The 27,138-nt window shown below is 40.8% G+C and overlaps 2 protein-coding genes across 2 annotated transcripts; both read left to right on the plus strand.

The window, feature by feature from the left end:
- The first annotated feature begins 4,152 nt into the window (after positions 1 to 4,152).
- On the plus strand, positions 4,153 to 15,910 carry MED6 (mediator complex subunit 6). Its single transcript, NM_001245685.2, is given in 8 exon segments — positions 4,153 to 4,183; positions 9,430 to 9,589; positions 10,598 to 10,689; positions 12,901 to 12,983; positions 13,696 to 13,804; positions 14,163 to 14,278; positions 14,999 to 15,026; positions 15,398 to 15,910. Coding segments are annotated over 8 exon segments (738 nt in total). The 5' UTR covers positions 4,153 to 4,161; the 3' UTR covers positions 15,526 to 15,910.
- Positions 15,911 to 16,475: 565 nt separating this feature from the next.
- On the plus strand, positions 16,476 to 27,048 carry LOC100220969 (disintegrin and metalloproteinase domain-containing protein 20). The gene has a single exon (XM_030274422.4). The coding sequence runs from the start codon at positions 20,823 to 20,825 to the stop codon at positions 23,082 to 23,084; it is 2,262 nt and encodes a 753-aa protein (XP_030130282.4). The 5' UTR covers positions 16,476 to 20,822; the 3' UTR covers positions 23,085 to 27,048.
- The last annotated feature ends 90 nt before the right edge of the window (positions 27,049 to 27,138 follow it).

A 27,138-nucleotide genomic window follows, 5' to 3' on the forward strand; every position in this document is an offset into this window, starting at 1 on the left:
CCTGCCTGCAGTTGCTAGAAGCCATGTGGCATCCTGACATTTCATCTTTATTAACTTCTTGACAGATAGCCTTTTGGGGCTTACTGGGAGATTAATTGTTTTCAGGAAGCTTTTAGACTGTTAGCAGGGTTTAATCTTTTCTTTCCCCATTCTTTCAAACAGGAGACTCTAATAAAGCACTATGAGATGTATTGAAATGATCTGAAGATGCCAGGAACATTACTCTTAGTATCCCCCAGTTCCTCTGCTCTTTGCAGCCCAGAGCTGAGAGCAACAAGGTGAGGGGGACACAGTTTTGAGAAGGGCACCGGCTGCAGCCATAATTGCATCCATTTTAGTTAGATTTTCCCAGTGGCATTTTTCCAGGAAAAAAAAAAAAAAAAAGAAGAGCTTACAAGCCTGGCTATTTTTTTATAGTCAATGCATGTGATTAGCAGTATTTATAAAAACTGTGCAGAAAACAGCATCTCAGGAAAAGGAAAAGAACACACAGATGCACTGAGCGAAAGGAGAAATTAACAGACTTTGAAGTCAGCAAAAGTGCCTGATTAAGGATTTAAAAATCAGAATTTTGCATTTTGGCTGTACAGTGGATTTCTAAAGCATAATTCAGTGATGGCTTTTGAGGCCTGTGGAAGCTGTTTTGTAAATGACTGCATGTGTAATGCCATCTGAAGATACCAGCAACATAAGTGTTTTCAGGGTGGAGAGAAACTTCACAAGCAAAAATGTTAAAACAGAATATGGGTGATGAACTCATGGCAGCTCCCTCAAACATTTCCTTTCCCTCCTTACACATTTTGTGATTTCAGCATTTTCTTTGCATTGCCCATACATTTCTCTCTCATGGTTTTCCCTCAAACTATGAGATAAGGATTTAAAATAATATTTTCCCATTCCAATTTATTATAAACCAGTAGCAAATTGCTCATTTAATAAGTAATTCAAGCCCAGCAATTTTTCATTAGCACAAAAATTTAAATTTCCCTTGAGCTTCATTGCAGAACTAGATTTAATGGAACATAGAATGAGACTTGGAGATATTTACTATTAATCTGCGAGTTCAAATGCAGGTGGGCAGAATCTGAGGTGCTGTGATGATATCCTTGTTCGGGAGCCTCTATTATGTTTTGGAAACCACACAGAGTTTAATGATAAGGATTTACAAACAATACTTTTCACCTCATGGCATATAGCTAGCTTATTTGTTCAGTCTCTGCAGACTGTTAGAAATGTGCACAGAGATGGTTTTCCATTCTTTTTTAGATGTAGTCCTCTCAGTTTAGCTGTGCTTATTTGAAACCCTAAAGGGACTCCTTGGTAGTCTCCCTGCTGTACCCATAATGTGGTTTAGAGCACTCAGTGCTAACAATCCTACATCCACTAGAGATAACAACATTGTAAATTAGGGACAGTCTCTTCTGTTATACTTAGGGGAGCATAGTAGCATGAGATTCCTCATTAGCTCTGACCATAGGAATACAGAAAAATAATTCCACTGCAGGGAGAGTGACACTAAGTGACATCCGAACACTGGGACTAAAAAATGTATCAGTTTTTATCCAAGTGTTTTATGCATTTTTAAAGCACACAAATTGAATGAATATGTCTAAATACTCATTGCTTAAGGTGCCTTTCTCTGACATCAAAAGCAGTGTGCATAAATTCCTCATTTTATTGATAGCTTTCATTATCTCTCCATCTGTAATCCACACCTCCTGCTAAGAGGGACAGAACTCCAATGCTCATTAGGACTCTCCCTTTAGAGGAAGACAAGTGAAAAAGCCCTCACCTTTTATGCTATAGCAGAAGGTGAAAATATTACCAGATTAACAATACCTTCCAGCAGTGCTTTGGCTAGTCTCACTATGTAATTGAAAATTCATTGTAAGCAATCAAGCCCCATTATTTCCCACCCAGGAATCTTTACTTTTCAGCTGCTTGCTCATCTGAAGACATACTTGCTAAAGAGAGGTGCAGAGTTAGCAGGAAAGATGGACAACATGAATAATTAAAATAGAGGTCGAGTTTACACTTGTTACTGAAAAGAAATGGTTTGCACAAAAATAGAATAAAACAGGGCATCAGAAATGCTTTGGAAGGATGACTGTGATGTCTGGTGGCATTTTTCCCTCCAGGAGGATTGCTCTTGACAGGGTCATAAAGGTATTTGGTTTATCATGGCAGCCTATCAGTATTATTTGGAAACATTCTGGTGGGAATAACACTAGGGAGATGTGTTTGGCAAAGGTAGAAACTGCTAACCAGTAGCAGCTAACTAATGAATGGGGATCTGCAGTGTGCACACATGAGAATTACCCCATGGAAAAGCACATATTACACAAAATATTATCTCAGTGGCAAAGACAAGTATCCAGGAATCGTGAAATTGAAAAATTAAGGTTAGATTTGATTTTTAATCTAGTTGTGCTATTAAATGATACCAAGCACTGTTTTCATGACTTTCTTCTGAATTCAGTATTACAGTTGGACAGTGCACTTCTGTTCAGTATTTTTTCTTCCACCATTCAATCTTTTTTACTTTGCCAATTAAGCAAATATTTTTTTGAAGAAAAGATTAATTTTCTCAGAACACTTACCATCCCAGCCTCCTATGTTTGCAGATATTATCAAATTTATTTTCATGAACCATTCAGAGCTAAGGGGCCTGTTATCACCTCCCTTTTAGAGATGTAGCTGTGAGACACTAAGATTACAAAAATCTTATTTTGAATAATAAACTGTGAGAGATTTTAGAGACCTTAACTTCTCACTGTGTAAGAATTACAAAACACACAAAGCATGACCAGCATTACTTTATTTGTATTGAGGACCAGCATATCTATAAATCTGAGTCTGAAAAAACTTCATTAATTTAATGCATGACTATAATACTGGCAAGACTAGAGTCCAGTTTTCCAAACCAGCATTTTTCTGCCTGACCTTGTCACTTTCTGTAACCTTCACTTGGTACCTTCACATTTTTCAACACCAGAAACATGTAAAGCACGTGTTTTGCAGGCACCTCTTCTTCACAGAAAACAAGCCCAGAGTATTCGCACATGATATAGTGACTTTAACATATCAAATGAGGTAGGAATCCTGGGAAGAAAAAAATAATAGAGTATGTGGTTTTGCAATTACAGTCTGTCTCCTAATGCATTAATATGAGAGGACTGAATAGGGAGTAAATAAGCAGCATGATCTCTCTTTTGCTCTAACTTCTTTATTGCCCTTGTACAATAATAATATCCCTTTCCTGTACTTCATACACAGTAAAGTACTTCCTATACTTTTTTCACACAAGGCCTCTAGTGGAAGGAGAAGAGATTCCATCACCAGTTATTATCACATGCCATCAGCAAGGTGATAACTCCAGGCTCTCTGAGACTCGGCTACTGCTGGCAAGGGGATGGCTGATCTCGGCAGCAAAGGCAGAGTCCCTGGAGGTACAGCTAGCCTGACATAGGGATATTGGACACACTGCACAGCAGACTGGGAGACTGTAGCTGTCAATCTAAATAAAGAGCTTAATAATCTTCAGTTTATGCATATTCCTCCAGCTACTGAGTGTTGCTCTTCACTCTGTAAATAACTGATGACTGATGATTTCACTTAAGAGCCAAAATGCCAAGGACCATACTGCAGGACAGGAACCATACAGTGTTTTGATGATGTGACCTCAAAACATCTATTATTCCCACATGGCTAACTAAATTAGGGCTACCCCCGCCAGCTCAAGCTGGATGAGTATGATGCTGAGCAGAAACCTGTGGCCCACATCTCTTTCACTTTGAAAGTGACCGGCAAATACCAGCGGGCCAAGATCAGGCGAGAACAACTCCAAAACCCTCGTATCTCCCGTCCTGAGCAAACAGCTCCGAATGCGCATGGCGCCGTTCTCCTGGTTATGCACCACTCAGGCAAAGTGCACGCCACTTTTATTTGTGCTGGGACGCTGGAGCAGCACAACCCCTCGCTTCAGAAAGACGTTCCTCTGGCCGGCCACCGCGCCTGGGGACGAGGGCCGCTCTCCCCTCACACGGCACGGCACGGCACGGCACGGCACGGCACGGCACGGCACGGCACGGCTCCCGCCCCGCCCACCCGCGGCCGCTTCCTGCGTGTGCCCCGCCCCGCTCAGCCGTGCGCGGCGCGGCCATGGCGGCTGTGGACATCCGAGGTAGGCCCGGGGCGAGGGCGGCGCTCGGGGCTCTGCTGCCGGCCTGGGCTCAGCTCCGCCCGCGGGGCGGCCGCAGGAGGGGGTCGGTGCGGTGGTGTGGCGGTCCTTGGAAGCTGCCCAAAAAGCGGCTTTCTTGGATGTGCGGCAGGCTGCTAGCGTGTGCTCAGGGCCGCCTGGGGAAAACAGGCTTCCTTCTGGTAGACTCTGCCTTTTCAGGGGGGGTAAAGCGGTCCTGCAATGAGATGGCGACGTAAGGGAGCAGCTCTGAAGTGTGCGGGAAGGTGGGAAGCTCTGTCGGCTGTGTGGGACTTGCACAGGACCGGAGCAGCCAGCCAGGCTGGTAGTCTTAAGAGCATTTCAGGTGGATGTGGTGAGGCAGGCCGGGTGTTAGGAAAGCCGGAAAGAAGGCTGAAGTAACAAAAAACATTGGGTGTGGAGTCAGGGATATGAATAAAAAGAGACTATGTTTTGAAGAAGAAATGATATTTGACTGACGTGTTAAAGATATTTATGTTGTAAACAGAGTAGAAGTTAAATTGCATAGAACTTGAGCTTTGAGGGAAGAAATGGGGGTTCAGAAGCCGCAGGAAAGGAAGTTATTTTTCTCCATAGGAGTGTCTGAATGCAGTAGCATCAGAAGCCTGTGTGGTGGAGTCTCAGAGAATGAACAAGAGCAGGTATTTAGGGAAATCTAATAAAGGGTCAGTTTTGATAATGCCACAGAGGTTTTCTCCTTTTTTGTCTTCAAATTCTTAATGATTATGTGTAGTCCTCTGTGTTTTTCTGACGGCCTTGTTTGAGATTACATGAAGAAACTATGTAGGCAGTTAATGGAGGAATGCTGTATGAAGTTATTAGCTGAAGTGAGAACCTTCTGTGTTACTCCAAATAATTTAAGCTCCCTTAAAGTCTTTTATCTAATATAGTTCAATATATTAAGTTTTTGGGGCATACTTCTATTTTTATTCTAGCTGCTGTGGATTAACCCTGGCTAGGTGCCAGGTACCCACTAAAGCCACTCTGTCACCCCCTTTCTCAACCAGTCAGGGGAGAGAGAGGCTTGTGGATCGAGATGAGGGCAGGGAGAGATCACTCATCAGTTACTGTCCTGGGCAAAACAGACTCGATTTGGGGAAATGAATTGAGTTGATTATCAATTAGATCAGAGGAAGATAATGAGAAATAAAACCAAATCTTAAAAACACTTCCCCCACTCCATTCTTCCTGGGCTTAACTTCACCATGAAGTTCTCTAACTTCTCTCCCCCAAGCAGCAAAGGTGAACAGGGAATGGGATTGTGGTCAGTTCACGCATGTTGACACTGCCACTCTGCGCTCCTCAGCAGGAGGAGTCTTCACTGCCCCATGGTGGGATTCCTCCCACAGGAGACAATTCTCCATTAATTTCTCCAATGCTGTTGTTCCAAAATGGGCTTTTTCACCTGGTAGAAGAAGCTCATCCGCACAATAGAGTTGAGGTATCTGATTTATTGCTCCTAAATCCTGTACCAGCCTATACACCTGAGAACAAGGCTTCTTTACTGGTATTAAATTAATATTGATGCTCTAAGCAGCAATCAGTACTGTGTCCAGGATGCAGTTTTCATGTTCCTTTGAGGTCTGGTTCATTGGTAAGCAGATTTGAGCTTTCCATGCCTTATTCTGTGAGATGCATAGCTATACACTATTCTCAAAAAAAGTTACTTGAGCATTCAGCTTGCATGATAAGTCTTGTCCTGACAATGGAAGGGGAAATTCTGGGATATAGAAACTTGGGAGTCAGTTTAGTATGTCCAGTTGGGACAGTCCACAAGCGGTAAGAATGGCCATAAAACCTTTAACCAATGGGTAAAAGGGTTTTATGGCCATTCTTACAGCTCGTGGCCTCAACAATCAGTATTGTAACTTTACTGAGCAGGCCCTTGCATCTGTTTATTACTGAATGTGTGGCTCTGCTGTTTATCAGAAATCTGTTGTTTAATTTTCTGGTTGTACGAGAGCTATGAGGTCTGCTAGGAATGCCTTAATGTTTTCCACCAGTCCCTTCCTCTCATAGTCAGAAATAATGTTTACATCTAATTGTCCCGTCCTGCCTACCAAGAGTACATTGATTCAGGCCAAAGGGTGGGAGCCCTTTCAGAACCCAGTGCCTTTCACCTTCTTTAGTACCATTCTCTTCTTCCTCACTGTAAACAGCTATTCGGTATAGACTGCATAACTCCCCCAATTAGGGTTATTGGTCAGCATGATATTTTCCAAAAGCTGACACATTCCAGTAAAACAGATTTAAGGCTAGCCAATTTGCTTAAGTACTTAAAAAATGAATGGGACTCAGGTAAGGGTGAAGCTGATAATAATACTCCCTGAATTTGGGGAACAGAAAGGTTAGAAATTAAGGTAGGGAGTTGGATGATCAATGAGTCTATCTATGAAAAACCATCCCAGATTTCTCTGCATGACACATCAAAACCAGTAGTGAAAAATGAAAAATTTTGCAGTTCAGGAAAATGGAATTGTTGGTGCAATTTTACTGTGTATCCCTTTGGGCCTACCATCATGTGGGGACTATTATTTAAATTCAAAATAAATATATTACTGAAACTACAACAACTGAATTTTCACCAATCCAAGAGTATTAAAATATTTTCAAGAGTATTAGAATATTTTATATCCACAAATTTTTGAAATCAGTCTGTATGTGGTCTGAAATACTGGTCATCAAGAAAATTTGTTTAATCCATCTTGGTCTCTGAAATTGGTGGAAGTAATAATGCAGATTAATATTCGGCACTTAAACCAACCTGCTCACAGGTTTTAAGTACCTTCTGTGCAGGATGGTTATTGTGGTTACACAGGCAATCCCTTACTTTTCCAGAATTACCAAGATCTTTGTAGCACTCAGAGCTGGGTCAGGATGGACAAGTGCCCATTGTCACAGTGAGCATGGCCTCTGACCTGCCTTACTCTCTGGGCCAGCTTTGAGGCTACTTAGCCCCGGTGAACATGGCCTGGCAAGTCGTGGTGCTGGTTGGCATGGCTTGTATTGCACTCGGCATCGGGAGAAATGTGAACAAAGTGCTCTAGCATGGGTCCCCCAGAGAGTCATGAGTCCTGCCAGCAAACCTGCTCCAGCTGGGGCTCCTCTGTCCAAGGCATCAGAGGTCCTGTCAGGAGCCTGCAGTAGCGTGGCTTCACATCCTCCCTCAGGCATCCACCTGCTCCAGTGTGGGGTCCTCCATGGGCTGCATCTGGATCTCTGCTCCACTGTGGATCTCCATGGGCTGCAGGGGGACAGCCACCTTATCATGGTCTGTGCTTGTCTCTGTAGGACATGGGGGAGTTCCCAGCAGCTTCTCACTGAAGCCACCCCTGTAACTCCTCCTACCAAACCTGGTCAGGCAAACCCAATACCCTGTCAGGTGTTCCTTTCGGTTTGTCAAAGTGTAGTGCTGGGCTACCTGGCCAGCAAGGCCAGGTTCAGCACATTGTGTGAATTACTCTTCTTTTTTGCCATAGATTGCTGGCTTGTCTTCCAATTTGTCTTGAAAATCATGACACTTTGGCAGTATTGTCACAAGCACTTTACTTTTGCAGCTGTGATGCAAATTCCACAAGAAATGCTTTGCACAAGATGTCCTATTTTTAAAAGGAACAGGGAAGCAAGAATTCCATCCTTTCTTATACCTAAAATAAACAGTACACCCTTCAGTAGGACAGCCACGTCAAATTCATAGTTTGTTTTATTCTTCCTCTCCTTTTTCCAAGAACAGTTAAGACAACTATCTTGCTAGTTATAAAGGCAATTATAAATACTGGCACTAAGCAGCTGTGGATAATTGAGTCTTAGAGCCCAACTTTATATTCCATTTAACGATACATTTCTCAGTCTATATACAGCATGATAGCTATATATATATATATATCTCTAAAGCTCGCCTGACAATCCTCTGAGAAATGCAGTTATTGTTAACCAGACAAACAAAGGAAGTTTGTATTTGAAGTATAATGTGAGAGCTTATTATAAGAAGAATGCAAGTGCTTAAGATTTTAAGGTTTTTTTGAAAGGAGAGCTTTTTTGGATTTGAATGGCATTTGGAATAAACAGCACTACTACGACTTAGGTGCTTAATAATGGATCTTAGTGCTGTGTTTCTGAGCTTTCCTTTCCTGTAGTGAGGAGAGAGAATAGTCTGTGTGAAATAACTTGAATGCCTGTAGACTTCTCCCTCCCTTTCCCTGCCCTGCATGAAACAGTTGGGCTAAAAATTCTGAGATTAGCAAGGAAAATTGGTTTACATGTAGCTATTTCTGTTGCATTTTTCCTGGTTTGCTAAGCAGGTAGTGTTACTTTATAACTGTTCCTCAGAGAAGCTTCTAGTAGTGTATGAGCTGACATTTTTGAAAGAGATCTGATGGTCCTAGAGCATGCTGAATTGTCACAGAAGTAAAATATTCTCATTGGAATGATAAGTGGAAGTTCAGAGCATGTATATAATGCGTGAACTTTAGGGACATGTTCCCATGTGGAAGGAATTTGAGATCTTCAGTCAGTCTTCAATGACTTCTCATCACTTAGGGTGTTTTTAATCCAAACAATGCATGTCTTTTCCTCCATTCTTGTGTCTAGGAAATTTTGTTTGCTGTTGCTGTGATTTAAAATCAGTGAATTTCAGGGTTTTTTTCCAAGGTTCCTCCTGGATCTGTAGTGTTAGCAAATTTGTTGCCTATGGAACTGGTTGTTGACACTGGTTTCTTTGATGTGCCTGAAGAACATTCTGCTGCAGTGTGATTGCAAAATGCAAGGACTTTAACTCATATTTTCCTAAATCTCTAAGAATTTAATAGGCCTATTATGACTTGTAGGTTATAAAATATATTTATTTTTAAAGCTTGCTTTTTATATATAATTGTTAGTGTTTAGTAGTTAAATATCTGTAATATCTACTGAGTTATGGACCAAGTAATTTGGTGCAGCAATTTGGCAGATTAATTTTATAGTCAGGAATAGAATCTCTTGTTCAACATTACTGGGAATCTCTTGTTCAAGATTACTGGAAGAGACCTGCAGAAGGTTAAAGGTTATCAATTATTATCTGAACTCTATGAAATACTTCTTTAATGTTAACTGGTGTGTTTGTGTTCCATCTCCTTCCTCTGCTGTAATTGTTAACTGGTGGAAATTTACTCTTGGATGTATTTGTAGTGATTTTGACTGCTTTGGTACTCAATGTAGATTTATTTTCCCAGATAATCTATTGGGGATTTCCTGGGTTGACAGTTCCTGGATTCCAATATTAAACAATGGGAGTGTGTTGGACTATTTCTCAGAGCGAAGTAACCCTTTCTATGACCGAACATGTAACAATGAAGTTGTCAAAATGCAGCGGATGACCCTGGACCATTTGAAGTAAGTTGTAATTTGCATCTGGTTCCTGTGCAGTATCCCTTGTCCCTCCATTCAGTGGCTTTGGTAACTGAATGGAAGCATGCTGTAACACTTGTTCTGTTTTGTGCTGTTTAGTCCCACCACTGTCCAGTGAGGCCAGCTCTTTCTCTATTTGGATGTTTTCTGCTTGTTCTTATGCCATCTCAAGGAGGTGTTAAGCTTGAAGGATTTTGAGATGCCAGTAAATCACCCTTTGGATATTTCTCTGAAATAGAAAAGCTGGCTTCTCTCATCCTCCCTGCTCAACCTGAGTAGTCTAATGTAGTTAATGGTTTTTCTGCGGTGAATAGAGTTTATGTTAGGGGATACTTTGAGTTCATAAATAGTTTGTGTTTCCGTATACTGTTGGCTGTGTGCCATAATTAGTACATATTTCCTCCAAAGAGCTGGCTTTTTAGTATGGATAATAGGAGTAGTGAGTGTTGTAAATAAACTGATCACATATGGTTGTGTATTGAGATTGCATGTGCAAGTTAACTTTCAGTTCTCCATCTGCTATGCTGAGCAGAAGCAAGTTGTTAGAGAACTATTTTAAGACTCCACAATATGACAGAGAGTTTGCAAGCAGGACTAGAAGTCCTGTGTAGCTTGGTAAAGTCACTTGTGCTCAGTATGGTTGCAGAGAGGCCTTTACATCAGACACACAGATGGTCACATCATACACCAGTTCTTTGTTGCTGTATTTAAATGACATCTCCATTATGATAGATTGTTATCTTTCTTGCTATTTATCTGTTGCTAATATGTTCTGTTTGTGTTGTGTCAGGTTGTTATAGCTCTCTTTGTATGTGCACCCAGGGTTTGATAGCTAGCTCAGGAAATCCTTTGCCTTTGTTTACTGCACATTATAAAGAAGAACTTTCAAAGCATCAGAACTTAGTTGCTTTATTGCCAGGCCATTTGTTTGCTCTTCATGTCCTACAGATTTTACTTGGAGGAAGATACTCACTCTAGTTTTTTCTTTCTCAGCCAGATGGTTGGAGTGGAATACATCCTTCTCCATGCTCAAGAGCCCATCCTCTTCATTATCCGAAAGCAGCAAAGGCAGTCTCCAACACAAGGTACAGTCACTCACTTCTTGCCCCTATTGAGAAGCCAACCAGTCAGTTGTTTTTATCAGTTCCTAATTTATGTCTATGCACTTCTGCTTCCCCTCTTCTATCTTAATCTCCAGTCTAACTAGGAGGGTATGAGGCTTTGTAGTGGGGAGATCCTTTCTGCGGCAGTTCCCTGCAGTGTGCCAGCGGCAGGGAGTGCCATCTTGTGGGGAAATGGGAACAGTGAATGAGAGAGTGCTGCCCTGTGCTACATTTTCCTACAAGAAATTGCTAATAGCATTCATTCCATGTTGTATTTATCTGTTAGGCTATGCAAGTGTCCATGTCTTGTTGTGATGGAGTCTAGTGGTAACAGCACCACTCCTTCCTACAGGGTCACTTTCCAGTTTTTAAATCAAGTACCTTGGCTTTTTTTTCCCATCTGCATGCAACTGGCTTTGTTATTCCTTTTTAACCTTGAATTTGTGTATGTGGGATTAATCAAAGATGTAGCCTTATTTCAGTAGTCATTGGATTGTCTTATCTGTTTACTGCACGTTCATATAAAATAATAGGTTATTTCAGGGTAAGATTAGTAGGAAAGAAAGGCAGGGTTAGTGCTAATTATTTCTTAACTTCTTTTTCTTAGGGATTTAGGTTCTGTATATACATTTTGGTCTTTACAGGACTTTGCCTTGTCTTGTAATGTTTCTTATTTGCTTATGTCAGGTAATGGTCTGTTTACATTGCAGTTCCAAACTGAGAAAACATGTATGATTGATTCTTTAGTACATTGTTTGAGTTATTTCTCTATTAGAGATTTTCAACATAGCTTCTAAAAGTGAGTATAGAATTATCATACAGCCCTTAATTTCTGGTTTTGACACCTTTCAGATTGAGCCTGGAGTTGGAGCTACCACAGTATGTGTGTTTAGACTTATGCTGTAAGGCAGATGTATGTTTGGTGGAACTTCACTGACACTTGTTCGTTAACATTTTTCCCACTGTGACTGTAAAGTTTGTGCTGATTGAATGTTAATTGAGTTGCTTAGTTCCCTAGCTGAGATGTTACCATGTGTTTTATTTCATCGGGGTACAAAAATTAGTGTATTTGAGACATTGGAATGGGGATTTAAAACTGAAATTTAATGAGTTCATAGCTAGTGTAGAATACTCAAGTACAACTGATGCAGGCCTGTCTTATGACTTGTGTGTTTTTAAAAAAACAGTATTTATATTTTAAATTTGTTAAGACAAGCTTTTTTCTGTTTGAAAGTGATATTAGAAAAATCTTTGTATCAATGATTAGGGAGAGTTTCCTGTCTAGGAGAGTAGGACCTGGTACAGAGCTGTGAAACAGTAAAACTGCTGTTCTGTGTCTTGCTCCATTTGTAAAGAAGTGCTAAGCATCCATTTTCTTTTGAGGAGAAGTGGGTACTGTAATAGGCACCCAGCTGCCTGGGGCTGCTAATTTAGGCAGGTGTCCAGGCTTCATAAGATGCAAGTACTGGATGAATTGTTAGTGGAGATGGAGGAATTGGAACACATGTGTGCAAAGGTAATGACCTTAGGATTGTGAAGCTGGGAGCATTGCTATGGTTTCTCAATTGAACAATGTTTGGCAGAGTTAGAGAAGCAACTATAATGTTCCTCTGCACTGCAGCTCTAATGAACAAGAATTTTTGATTAGTCAGTAGAGGTTCAAAATCTGATTTAGCAAATGCCTTTGGAAGGTAGTCTTTTTTTGGCAGAATGTTACGAATTTAGAAAAGCATGCTTTGTGTGTGCTTCACTCCATTGGATCTGGGAAATCTAGCTGAGAAGACTGTAGAAGTTAGGGAAAGCTGAGTCCAGAATAATGAGATCTTACATTATTGGAGGTTTCTACTGCTAGCCAAGGCTAGTGGAATTACTTCCAGAGCACTTCACATGATTAGTAGTTGCTCTAGTAGCCCCAGTTCTATGAGGCAGATCATTTGCTTGTGGTAGGACAGGACTTTCCAGCCCATGCTTTTCTATCTGTAAATATCTGCAGACATTGTTTTTTTCTCTCCTTACAGTCTGTGCTTAAGGTGCAAATAAAGCAACTTAAAGGAAAAGGTTAACAGGAGAAAATTTTGTGATAAGAGAAATATTGCAGTTTCTGCTGCTATGACTGAAATTCAGCAACAAATACACGGTCTTCAGCCAGAGCTTTAAATTGATTCCACGTTTTTCTTCTTTTCCTTCTCACAGTTATGCCATTGGCTGACTACTATATTATTGCTGGAGTGATTTACCAAGCACCTGACTTAGGATCTGTCATTAACTCCAGAGTTGTAAGTGTTCTGTGCATTTGATGTGTATTGGTTTATATCTGTTTTTATTCTTGGTTATCCCCCAGGCTGTTTAAATATCTCCTTCACTATTCTGAGCAAAGATCTTGTGTAGTAATGGTGCAGTAACTTAAAACAAACCCCACTGGTTAATATTGTGTGCATCCCACATGAAAATGCAAGATCTTGTGAGAGTTCAGTATTGCCCAGAAACTAGGATATATTGTTTAAGGATGAAGGATCAGAATAACAAAGCTACACAATTGGCAGAACAGCATGAAGTTTGAATAATCAAAATTTTAAAATTATTTGACATACATATGAAATAGTAATTCAATACGTAATCAGTGAAGCTTGCTTTGGAAAGTTAATGTTAAGCTAATGTAATACTTATTTTTAAATGAGTCTTATGGTTTTAACTGATGTGGTATTTCTTCCTAAATTGGATGCTCAAATTTGTTTTGATTTCTTCTGTTCTTGTAAGCTATTGATTTTTTCCAAGTTTTTCTCTGTCAGTTTAGAAAAGCACTTCAGAAGAGCCTTGTGAGAACCTATTAAAGAAATTACATTCTCAGTCCAAAATGGGAAATTCCAATTTCCCTTTACAGAACAAAAAAGAGTATAGAATACTAATTTAAAAATACCTACTTTCAAAAATTTATTTCGTATTTTCTCCTTGACTTCTGAACACTGCCTTGCATTCTTGTTCTGAAAGCTTACTGCAGTGCATGGAATTCAGTCTGCTTTTGAAGAAGCTATGTCCTACTGTCGCTATCACCCATCCAAGGGCTACTGGTGGCATTTCAAAGATGAAGAAGAACGAGGTATGATTGCTAGTTTCTCCTGCATACTCTGGGAGAGGAAAGGAATGTAGGGAAAAGCTTGAGGTAATGTACAGTGATGGTGGAGAGGTGACATGAAGTGTCTGAAGGGCAGGTTAGGGCTCTCTACCAGGTTAAAGGAATATTGCCCTTCTGTGCTGGTGGGAATGAACATTGTGGCATGGGTGGGAGATGAAATTAATGAACTGTGTGTCAACAAAGTGGGCAGCTCTTCAACCCACAGGGGACCCAAACACATTTTCAAAAGCCAAACCAGTTTGTCAGGAGGACATACAACAAAGAGCTGCTAAGAGAAAATAATTTTTAATACATCTTTTTCTAATATTTCTATGACTTTCAGAGAAAACTAAACCAAAAGCCAAGAAGAAAGAAGAGCCAAGCTCTATTTTCCAAAGACAACGAGTAGATGCTTTGCTTTTAGACCTAAGGCAAAAGTTTCCACCCAGATTTGTTCAGGTATGACACTCAGCTACAGTTTTACTGTAACTTAAAAGACAGTCATAGGTATTTAAACAGGTGAAACTGAATGGGATTTAGTGTATTTCTGCAATAGTAACATGGATTAGTTCACAAACTTAACGTGGAAGGCTCATATTAGAGTGTAGCATCTCCATTTGTAATCACTGGAGTCATTAAGACCTTGGCAAAACTATGAGAGTGAATTTTATTATACATCTTCCTTATCTGATCACAGAGGGTCTGTTCTCAGCTGTCAGATGTTGCTGCTGCTACCGGTTTCCTCATTTGTGAACTCAATCAAGCCATCACAGTATTTTGTTTTAGTTACTCCATTGTTCTAGAGACTCATTAGTTAGCATGAAAATTCTTGGCATTCTGTGAAGTTGTGGTTACCTCTGATTGTCTTTGGTAGCCATTTGTTCCACCAGGTCTTCTGCTTGGGAGCAAAGGAAATTATGTTTACAGCATCTCACAAAAGTGCTTCTTAGCCAGTCCTGGGAAAGACTGGCTAACTGCATATTTTTGTCTTTAGTATTTTTCAGTTGTTAGAGGAAGAACTGGATTTTGTTTAAAGTGTTTTTAATGACCCATTCTACCCTCACCTCTTACATATAAGAGTGCATTGCTTGCATTTAATTCCTAAATTAATGGCAGGAAGGGTTGAGAATCTCAACTTTGGTTCCACTGATGTGTTGGTTTTCTTTTCTTCTCTCACAGCAAAAGCCTGGAGAAAAGCCTATCCCAGGTAAAACTGTAATATTTTCATGAGATTTAAAAAATAGACTCTATATGCAGTATCTTTCAGTTGCCATGTAAGCTCTTGCTGCTGCTACTGTGAAGTGGTTTGGAATTCTGGCATTACCTAATTGTGCAAAATAATGGATAAGAATGAAGATTTGAGTTGATCGTAGGCAATCTTCAAACAGGAAAGGTCTGAACTATATCACTTCAATCTCTTCCACCTTTTACCTGAATAAAAGTATTAATTTATTCTCTGGTTATTATTCTTACACCTTTGAAATTAATGTTGCCCATGTGACATTAATATTTTCTAAATATTCTGAAGAATGGAATGAAAATCAGAGGTTTAACTTTCTTTTGCTGTTACATCTTTAGTGGATCAAATCAAGAAGGAACCAGAACCAGTCCCTGAAGCTGTGAAGACAGAGGAAAAAGAGACTGTAAAGAATGCCCAGAGTGCTGGTGCTAAAGGACCACCTGAAAAACGAATGAGACTCCAGTGAAGGGAGAAGCTATTGCACATCTGGATTAGTCGGTACCTGGAAAACAGAAGATTCTTGCTCCCTTTTCTTTATATTTAAGCTCTTCCACTGAGACTGACAATTTAGGGACTGAGATCCCTGTAACAGCTTTTTCTGTAGAAACCTCTCATGCAAATGTTAATGTCAGGATGTGAACTGACTCAAAGAAGGTGTTTTCAGTCTTCATCTTACTTTGAATGCTGACTTCTGAGAATGGTTTTTACATGGACATGTTCAGCAGCCTCCTGAAATCTTTACAAACTCCTACATTCTTTGTGTCTAGGTTTCCTATGTTACAAGAAAAAACCACTTTTATATATAAAAAGGAATTGGAATTCTTGGCAAATAAAACTCCTGGCTGCTGGAATGCCTTTCTTAAATGTATACTTTGTTAGTAGGAAATATGTCATATGTGTTGGCACCATTTTTTTTTTTTTTTTTTTTTGCTTGGACTTTGGAATATATTGTCTTCTCTCTTGAGGAGGATAAGTTAGTTACCCACTACAAATTGCTATGCCTCTAGTGTGCTTGGGATAAAGATAAGAGATCTGATAACTGGACCCTCAAATCCATGTAATTAGGTGTCAGAATGGTCTCAGTTTCTAGATATTTTTGGACATGGGTTTTACTTAATGGTTAAGCTGATAGTTTATTATAGAAGTTAGTGTTTTGGGAGAGAGATTTATGATGTAAAACAGGCTAAGATTTCTTGATGTTGCACACTCAGTGAAGCTGTTTATATTTCTAATTTTCCACTGTAACTCAAATATATCAATCACATCTCTTCCTCTGTGCTCCTGGCACTTTCTTACTCCTTCATTAGACATGTGCCTTTTGGTGTTTCTCTTCCACTGTGGGACAGTGGAAGAGAAACATCACTGACACCTATACACTTATTTAAGCATGTTGTTTACATAAACCTTTTTTTGTCACAGATAGCTGGTCAAATTTATCTTCAGGTTACAAGACACTCATTTTCAGTAACTTAGCTCTCCAGTCAGAGCTGTTTATTCCTGAATGATAGAAAGACCTGTCAGGGCTATTTATTACTGAATGATAAAAAGATCCATGCCATTTTGTCATATAATCCAAAGTTGTAATGTTAAAAGATGTAGATATACCAATAGCTGTTCTCAGTTAATGCAGATACAGATCTGAAATTCATATATTCATATACTTGAGTGTGTATTAGGTTTATTTCAAACCTGGATCAAGTTTGAACAGTCATTTCTCAAAATGTTGATAAAAGTAGATGAAATAGTGTGAACTATTAGATCAAGTGAAAATATAGAAAGCAGTTATTCTGGGACGCTCAAAACCAGACAAGGTGGTGTGAATATACTTAGAAAAAAAGGGTGTTGGTTCTTTCTTGTATTATAGAAATTCCTCCGAAAACAAGTAGTGGAAGAAGCACAAAAGCCATTCCCTCATCCACCACCATGAAGGAAAGCCAGGATTTCCAGAAATGAGACATGAATGGTGAGGCACCTCAGCAGACCTTGTTGTTGATGGCCAGAATAAAGTCCTTGGAAATGGCCATTAAATGAGCTGGAAACCTGTAAGTAATTTGGAAAAAGTTATCAAGACAGATGCCACACTGCACTTAATGAAGATCTAGAGTATTGGGCTTCAGTTGTGTGTGGTTTTTTTGGTGGTTTTTTTTTCATTCGGTTTGGATTTTTAAGTGGAGATAAATTATCTATTCATGCACTGAGGAAATATTTAATACTACTAGCAGAAGAAAGCTTAGTTATTGCTGAAGGCTTATACAACTGTGGCAAAAAATGCATGCTAGAATATAGTATGAGCAAAATACTCTATCAGTCACTGGACTTCACCCGAAATAAAGTGTGTTGTGCAATTCAATGTCTGAAAAGGAATTTCCCTAAAGTAGAAGGGTTTGAAGAAGGGCAGTAAAATGATTTCTCCTATGATGGCACTGGGAAAACAAATGCAAAGCCTTTATAAAACTGAGTAGTGAAACAAATAGCAAAGTAGAGGACTTTTGTTCTGTCTTGAACAGGGGGACAGGTAAATGAAACTGAATTTGATTTACATTTGGACTCAACCATTACACTCCATGCTCAGAATTTGATCTGATCAGAGATAAGGGTGGAGCATGAAGGGCAGATTGTCCTCACATTTATCTCTCAGCAGCCTTTCAGTCTTCTGCAGAAATGCCTGGTCTTGGCTGGTGTCAAAGGGCGTTAAAAGGGATGGATTCGTTGTGTGACCCCATCTGAGTTAAAGCACCAGCATCTAAGCTATTGAGAGGATAGCAAATGGCTTCCATTCATGAAACAAACATTTGAATGTGATAAACTTTTTCCAGGGGAATGGTCTTTCCCTGAGCAAATTACATTTTAAAACAGTAAGGGATGTTACCAGTGTGTTGATTTCCTAGTAGCTGTCCAGTGCTGAATGTTTGCCGTATGAGGGATTGAGAGATCTGGTCCTGTTACTCTCTGACCAGATATTTTACAATCATTTGATCAGGTAAGTGAGCTGAGATACTAATTTACTGAAGTGACATTATGTCAGATATTACTGTTGAAATGTTAAGCAGATATCTTGTAGTCAGTAATGTTCTTCGGTGCATGAGAATCTAAGCCTTTTCTCTCAGTGTAGAGTCTGACTGCAAAGTCCAGAGTCCTTCCAGAGGACATTCAGTATTTGTAAAGCCTGTAGATGAAAGGGAAAGAAGCAAGCAATTCTGAAATTTGTTTATGCATCACTTTCTTCTGTATAAATGAGATATTTGGTTGAACAAGAGAACTAACTCTACTTTTTGCTCTTACATAATTGCCATTTAGACTTCAAAAGGGCTTTTCTTTGCCTAAATCATGGAGTAGCAGGAGCTGAAAATTACCTGGAACTCTTACAGAAACAATTCTCCACAGAGCCTGAAAGTACATATAAATGCTTGCATACCCACAAACAGCTATGCCTATTTGTATGTATGTGTGTGTATGTGTACACATGCATGCAAAAATCCAGCCAGATTGTGGGAGAAGGGCACTCTGGCTACCTCAGTTTACTGTGTAAAGCTCATGGTGTGTCAGGTGCAGCAGAAATACTGTATTTGTCATCTTTTCATTAAGTAAGGTCTGACCAGGCTATATATCGCTCTCACACATTTCTCTTTGCCACTCTGCTGCCATACTTCATGTTTTGGCAGCCTTTTCCTAGCAAAGAAAGTTAGATGCCATCTGGTGAGTCAGTACATTTTATTTCCAGACCAAGCTGTTCTTGGACCAAGAAGGGTATGGGCAATAGGAGGGACAAGGCAAAGGGGATAGATTAGCTTTATACTAGTACTTTGAGACCTGCGTATTTTCTAGTCTTAACTGTATAGCTATATTTATATTAAAAGAGAAAGTAAGTAGTAGGCAACTTCATGCTGAGGGATGGAAGGGTGGTAAGACATGGCTCTTGCAAATTGTCAGAGTGATTTAGTAGGGTCTTTTGTATAACTTAAGGAGTGATCACACAGCAGAAGTATGCATTTTAAAATGGCACTACAGACTGCACGCAGATTATATAACAGGAGTTTTCCATTACTGTGGTCTGGGTTATATTTATTTCAAAAGACATAATCTGGTGTAGTTCTCGGTACTGAAATGCAAAACTGATAATTGAAAAGTAGTGGACAAGCATTCTACAGCTAGCTGCACATAAAAGACTTCACCAGAAACTGTTTCTATAATTTTAAAATCAATAGGAAAATAAATCTAAGGCTAAAAGAAATAGATTATGAGTTTGGATGGATATCTAGAAAGATCTTCCTAGATGTATCCTAATAGAAGCAGGCATGTGTATTCATTCCTTTAATCTGAGGTAGTGTATTACAAGGTGTATGTTGCTAATGCTGGCCATGCTTGCAAGAAATGAGCAAGGTACCCAACCACAGAATCTGAAGCACCTTTGGACAATAGTTGGTAACCTCCACAAGCTGTTAGTTAGGCCTGCCATGTGCCCAGCATAAGGTAGCAGCCCTCTCAGGACCCTGGGGCATAAGGCAGCAGAAGGAAGCTTTGAGCTTTCTGCCAGCTGCTTCTTTCTTTCTTGCCCAGCCTCCTGAGGGGCAGTACCTATCTCCAGTAGTTTGAAATGTTAGGTGTTGCTGCCTATGCCAGGGTGATGGTCAGCACACGGAAGTTGGTGATAAAAGGCAGGATTCCTGAGATCCATATGGGATGGTAGAAGGATATACCTCCTGCAGTTGAGAAAGAAGAGGGCCATAACAGGTTGGACTTCATCCCAAATGTGCTTGTGGTGATGAAAAGAAAGTTGTGAAGAGTTCATAAAATGTAACAGCTGTGGCTATGTCGAATTCCAGCACTATGTGCTAGAAAACCAGTGTGCATCTGTGTTGCACAGGACATCCTATCTTACCACAACCCAGATCACTGTCTTATGGTTGTGTCTTGCCAACACTGTACCCAAAGTGGGGATGGTAGCCAAGTGGTAGATGTACCTGTAAGTGTTCTCTTTCCATTGCTATGAAATCAGAAGTCTTTAGAGAGGACATGATGTGGGAAAATGGCTGCTCCATAAGTTCTGTCTGTAATTGAGGTGCATTGTTGTAGGTATGTAGCAGCTGTGGTTTAGATAGGATTGAGGACTTTATACTTGGTATTATTAGTTTACACCTATATTATAGAACATAGTGGAAGTGAATTCTCCCCTGGTTCTACCTTTTTTCTTGGAGGGTGTCTATGCTGTATTAGCTATAGTAAGGGACATGCTAAGGTCACCACAGGGAGTATTTCTGAACTTACTCATTTCAGACTCTAAGCCTTAGCCTGTTTCTGATGTCCACTCACAAATTATCCTGTAATAAAAACAGCAAAAAAAGCAAAAGTCAACCTTTTGAGATTTTTAAAACAGACTTTCCCACTGTGGTCTACCCAGATGATCCCTTTGCTCAACACAAACATTTGTGACAAGGAGCGTGAAGCTGAACTGGGGGCTGTCCTCGCTATGTCTGCTCAGAAGAAGTACCCATTAATTTGAAATTAGTATTATTAAAAGCTGAGAACGAGTTTTTGGGAGGCAAATTTACTGGTTCCTCCTCACAAGAGCCTCTGTTCTGGCTCAAAGAGCAGGACGGGCGGTCTGGAGGCGGCTGGGCAGCTCTCGGCGATGCCGCAGGTGCCGTTTCCAGGGGAGCGGGCCCGGCCCGGCGGCAGTTGGAGCCTCGGGGCGGTTCCGCCCGCGCTGGCCTCTTCCAGGTTCTATCCCCGCTCGGGCGGGGGCGGCCGGTGCCGGCGGCAGCGATGGGGCCGCTGCCGGGGCTCCTGCTGCTGCTGCTGCTGCTGCTGCCGCTGCCGGGCGTGGCGGGGGGCCCCGGGGCCCGGCGGGCCCGGCCCGCGGAGCCGCACGCCGCCTGGGTGACGGTGCCGCGGCAGCTGAGCCCCCGCGGCGGCGAGGACGCCCCGGCCCTTTCCTACTGGCTGAACGTGGCGGGGCGGCCGCGGGTGCTGCGCCTGCAGCCCAGGAGGGGCCTGGTCTCACGCCCCTTCACCCTGGTCACCTACGGCCCGGACGGGACCCGCCGGGAGGAGCACCCCTTCGTGCGGGACAACTGCTTCTACCAGGGCGACGTGCTGGGAAGCCCCGGCTCCCTGGTGGCCCTCAGCACCTGCGGCAGGGGCCTCCACGGCGTGCTCTGGGTGGAGGATGACACCTACCAGATCGAGCCCGTCCCCAACGATCCGGCCTTTCGGCACATTCTCTCCCGCATGGAGGAGGCCAACAGCCCCGAGGGAACCAGCTGCGGACTGACGCCGGAGGTACTGCAGCAACAAAAGGCTGTGCTGCCATGGTTTAAGGCTCCCAAGGCAGAGGAGGAGAACGAAAAGCTGAAGGACTGGTGGACGCACATCAGGTATGTGAAGATAGTAGTGGTCGTGGACCGCGTGCTGTTTGTGAAGTCAGGCAGGAGCAAATCCCAAGTCTTGAAGCATATCATGCAAGTCATCAATTCCGGGGACATTTTGTACAAACAGCTTTCTGTGCGGCTGTTTCTTATAGGACTGGAGATCTGGACTGAAAATAACTTTATAAATGTTACTAACTCTATTCCCCAGGTACTTAATGCCTTTAACAGATGGAGAAAGTCAAACCTGTTACCTCGGATGTACCACGATACTGCTCATTTATTTGCATTTCAGTGGTTTGGAAGCAGCCTGGGATTGGCGTATATAGGGACAGTCTGTGATACGCACTGGTCAGCAGCTGTTATTTCCGACACTGAGAAACAGTTGTCTTCACTTGTTATCACATTTGTACATGAGCTGGGCCATAATCTTGGGATGACCCATGATAAACCAGAATGCAATTGCAAACGCAAGACATGCATTATGTATGAAAACAATGCTGAAACGGATTCGTTCAGTGACTGCAGTTACAAAGAGTACTTTAATCTGGTTGTAAGTGGCGCTACATGCCTTCGTCAACCACCAGCACCTGGCACTTTCTACACCGATAAACATGAATACTGTGGGAATAAGATAGTAGACAGAGGAGAGCAATGTGACTGTGGTTCAGCAACAAGCTGCCAGAGGGATCCTTGTTGTCGCTCAAACTGTACATTTACTGCAGGTTCAGAGTGTGCATCTGGAAAATGCTGCAAGAACTGTAAGGTCCTTCCAGCAGGAACACTTTGCAGAGCAAGTACTGGCAGCTGTGACCTGCCAGAGTATTGCAATGGGATTTCCCCTCAGTGCCCACTGGATGTATACGTACAAGATGGAGCTCCTTGCAATGATGGTATTTATTGTTATAAAGGAAAATGTTCTTCCCACAGTGAAAAGTGCCGGCATCTCTTTGGCAAACAAGCCAAGGTTGCCCCTTTAGATTGCTTCAAAGCAGTGAATACTCAAGGTGACCGGTTTGGGAATTGTGGTATTCCTGACAATATCCATTTTACAAAATGCAGTACTAAGAATGTCTTATGTGGTAGGATTCAGTGTGAAAACATAGTCAAAATACCTTTCTTGCAGAACCATGTAACAGTAGTCCAAACTCCGGTTGGAGATAAAAATTGTTGGGGTCTCGACTATCACCTAGGGGTGCCAAGAACAGATGTGGGAGCTGTGGAAGATGGCACACCATGTGGTAGTGATATGCTTTGTATCAACAGGACATGTATGAGTGTATTAGTGCTGAACTACGACTGCAACATGACAAAGTGTCATGACAGAGGGGTGTGTAACAATCGTAAGAACTGTCACTGTAAGTATGGCTGGGCTCCACCATATTGTGAATTGGAAGGATTTGGAGGTAGCATTGACAGTGGACCCCCTCCAATCAGGAGGGCTCAGAGAGCAAGAGTAAGAATAGCACTATTTGTTTTTTTTTCCATGTGTATTGTTGGAGTAGCCCTTTCCATCTGTTATAGACAGGAAATAGAGGGATGGCTTACAAAGAAAAAACCCCAATTCCATAGAATATCACAGTTTTTTCAAAGACTGAAAAAAGCAAAAGTTCCTAAAAGAAACTTGCCTGCTGGTGAGTCAAAATCCACCAAAGTTTAAAAAGCAGTATCTTTGGATTCTCTTGAGGAAATCTCCCTTTAGCGGAGCCATCTGATAACTCATCCAAATAATTCAACAGGTTCTGAACAGCTCTAATCTCATGTGATATCATTAAATGCAGAGTAAACCTTATCTCTGTATATTTTCTTTTAAGTTAATAAATGCAGGTAGTAAGGCATACTGTTCTTTGTACCCTGAGTTCTTAAACTGATATACTTAAGTAAACTGCTAGTATTGTGTTTATGTTTCATATCAACAGTTTAAAAATGCAAACTTCTTAAAACAAGTGTAGATAAATTACTTGCTTCAATTTCCTCCTTCACCTAGTATTTTCATCAATTCAGTGAGAGAGATGTTTGTGAACATCTTCTGTCATTCATTAACAACCAGAGGAAAAAAATTGCACTTGGAGTCTCCACTGGGTCCTTCCAGGCAAACTATTCTGTGTCTCTGTGATTTAATTCACATCTGTGACACACAAAAGGTAAGGAACAGGTATTGCAGTGAGATACAGGTGTCTCTTTCACAAGTGCTTCCAGCTGTTTACAGGAAGCAGCTCTTCAGGAGGGAGGTAGACCATAGGAAACAGGGTCTTCCTTTTGTAAAAGAGTACAAAAGGAAGCATTGCATTTCTGAACTATAAAATATATGTCAACAGTGTAGTGACACCAAATCTGGCATTTCACAAGAACAAATTGTTTTTATTTCCTGGAGATTTTCCAGTGTCTTGACTGCTGGCTGCTTCTGAGAAGTGCTGTGTATTTTATTGTCTCTAAGAAGAGGTGTCTGTGGGGCTCCCCAAGTTAACTGAATTTCTAAAATATTTGGAATTATTCTGCAAGTGTCCCCTACCTACAATACCTGCAATATTTGATAGATACTTTATCTGACAATCTCAGGTAGTTTCTTTTGGCTTACTCTCTGAATAACTATAACTGAATGTGTCCTTGCAGCTCTATGGAGTGCCACACAGAAGCATTGTCATTTTAATTTTTTTAAGACAATATAAAATATGTCTAACTTCTGAAAAATATTAAGACATGAAAATACCATTCAGTAAGTTTTATTGTTATTATTTCTATTACAGCAGTAACTACATCGTTCTGTAAGATCAACATGAAGAGGAGTCTGTAGTCTAGATCACAGTTAAACCTTTTTTTAAAAGATGTTTCAGGATAAAGGGCTATAATGCACTTGTCTGCTAACAAAAGAATTATTTGTATTTAGAAAATAAAGAGCACACTTTTAGCAAACATTCTGTAAAGGCAGGATAAGTATCCCAAGACTTGGGAAAGTTTGGGAAGAAAGATGCTGGTGACTCTACAAATTATTATGGTGAACTCTTGCTGCCTCCCAAATATATATTGTGTGTTTTGAGAATATGCATTTTCCTGTATTTTTTATGTGTATTTTTTTGGTGTCCTGTATCTAAAAAGGGCCAATTACATTATGATGGGATGTGAAATATGAAGCATGTGATTCACAGTTTTTCCCAGCTTTTTGTCTAGAGCAAATGGGTCCTTAAATATTTATCTATGCTGTCTGCAGAAATGAGGTAACACACTGTTTGTTTGGGCTGTGCTTATTGTCATGATAGAAAATGGATGGTTTTGATTAGATGATGAAAACTTAATCCTGCATTTATGTCAAAAGGTGAGATAAATGCCCTTGACTAACACCACATCTATTCCTCATAACCAGAGACCTCCTTTGGGGGTTGGGGAAGTGGGAGGGCTGTCCTCTGAAAAATAACAATTGTAATTCAGGTGTTTCAAACAAGGGATAGGAGACAGACAAGAGCAATGAGAATTAATTGAAAGATGGAGAAAAAAGTAACAAAAGCACTACATGCAGCACCTTCCAACTATCTGTGCACATCTAGTACCTACTAGGACTTTTTTTATTTTGCTTTTTAAATACAAAAGGAGTGGTAGGAGTTTCAGGTTGCCTCCTTGATGGCCTACCATTGTTGATCAATAGTATACTATCAATTGCCAAGTATAGATCTATGCTGAGACAGAAACACCAGAGTCAGGAAGTTCTTGTTCGCAGACCTGCATACTGAAGACGGAGTTATAAATCAAAGCACAATTTAGCCCAGAAAGCTTACTTGCAAATGCAGTTTTGGGAAAGATAAATTAATAAAATGCTGTAGTTTCTGTTTTTCTCTATGCTTAAAGACTGTTCTGCAAAACCAGGACTTAACTGGGAGGAGGCTTTCCATGAGCTTTGGATAGGAGTATTTTTGTATACTTTTCTCCCATTTCTTCTTGGGCCATATGAGCAAGACAGACATCTATCTCAACAAACCTAGTCTGTGTTTCATAAAATGTGACAGCTTCCTTTCTGAGATTTCTCCTTGAAAATATTGTTGTTTCTGATTTCAACACAGCAATGTAAAACTTGATGTTGCTGCTGGTTTGTTAGAATGTCCCACTACTCTGAAGGTGCTATGAAGGTGCAGGTCAAAGTTCAATCCTAATGTTTTTGGTTTCCCTTTTTTTCCCCTTCTGTTTCTAACTGCATTTTAAAATGCTTTAAATGGATGAGGGAACTTGGTTAATGTGTAAGTCACTTATACATGAAGAGTCAATTTGCAAATGTTGCTGCACCATCTCCCAAGAGATGTGAGTCACTGTAGTACATGAAATGGTGCTGGAGGAAATAAGAAGACACAAGCTGGACTAGTTGAGCCCCATTGCAGGAGGGTTTGGAACTAGATGATCTTAAATGTCTCTTCCAAACCAAACCATTCTCTGATTCTGTGAAATGGACTGTGCCAGTGCATTAGGGGTATTAAGGCTCAGGTAGGTGTTAATACGTGGTAGTCGTGATAGGTGACGCCTGGAGCTGCCTAGGATTGAGTTACAATATACCCATGTTTTTTATTTGAAATCTCTTCCTGGCTAAAAAAAAAAAATTTTAAAAACATTAACATTGCAGTTATCTCAGATCAAGATAAAATTGGTTTTGTTCTAAGCCAAGGCTGTCATCTCTAAAATACATTAAATTGCTGCTAAGGAACACTGTGTATCTTGAAGGAGTCTGCCAAGTACCTAGCAGCTACTTGCTCACTCTCCTCCCACCCCTCCCAGTGGGAAGGAGATTCAGAAAGGGAAGGTAAACCTTGTGGGTTGAGATAAAAACAGTTTAATAATTGAAACAACAAAAATACAATAACAATAATAATAATATTGAGAGTTGAGAGTAACAGAACAGTAAGAGAAACAAGTGATGCACAGTACAGTTGCTCATCCCATACTGTCTGATACCCAGCCTGTCACAGAATGTGTTGGGCCCCCTTACAAATGACTTCCCCAGCTTATATACTGGACATTCTGTGGTATGAAATATCCCTTTGTCCACCTGTCCTGGCCGTGCTCCCTGCCGGATTTTGTGCACCTCCTCACTGGCAGAGTATGAGACACTGAAAAGTTCTCAACTTGGGGTGAATGCTACTAGCAACAACAAAAAAGTCTATCACATGAGTCACGGTTTTGCTCATCATTGCAAGTGTAATTGGACCTTGAATGCCTGTCTCCCACCTCTGAGGCAGGTGTTCTAACACTCAGTTTAGCACTAAACGTTAATGTAGCAGTCAGAGATCCAGTGCCCAGGTTGTCTCTCCCTATTAAATTCAGGAATCCAGAAGTGCAGATAATCTTGGAACGAATGCTGTCAAAAACATCTGTTATGTTTACTGCAATACCAAACAAATAAAATGGTAGTGTAACATTGAAGACCAGATGAGCTGGTCCTCATTTTCATCAGAGGGGTTCCTGCAGCATTTAGATGTGGCTGTCCTCATAGTGCCAAGCAGTCGGGTGGTTCAAGTGACATTGTTCCCTGTTGTCATTGTCTGTATTGACACATTTGTAGCATGTGCTGAAACAGATAATGATAATTTTTTCCTTGCTATTTCCAGATAGTCTATTGGTTCAATAAACTCTGAGGTAGAGTCCCAGGTTCAAGTGGCTCCTCTGTTATACAGTAAGTTGAACTACTTTGCCCTTTATTGCTAGGTAATTATCTGTTCTGTAAATTTCTGAGGAAA

The sequence above is a fragment of the Taeniopygia guttata genome, chromosome 5, assembly GCF_048771995.1.
Source record: "Taeniopygia guttata chromosome 5, bTaeGut7.mat, whole genome shotgun sequence".
Classification (NCBI taxonomy): domain Eukaryota; kingdom Metazoa; phylum Chordata; class Aves; order Passeriformes; family Estrildidae; genus Taeniopygia; species Taeniopygia guttata.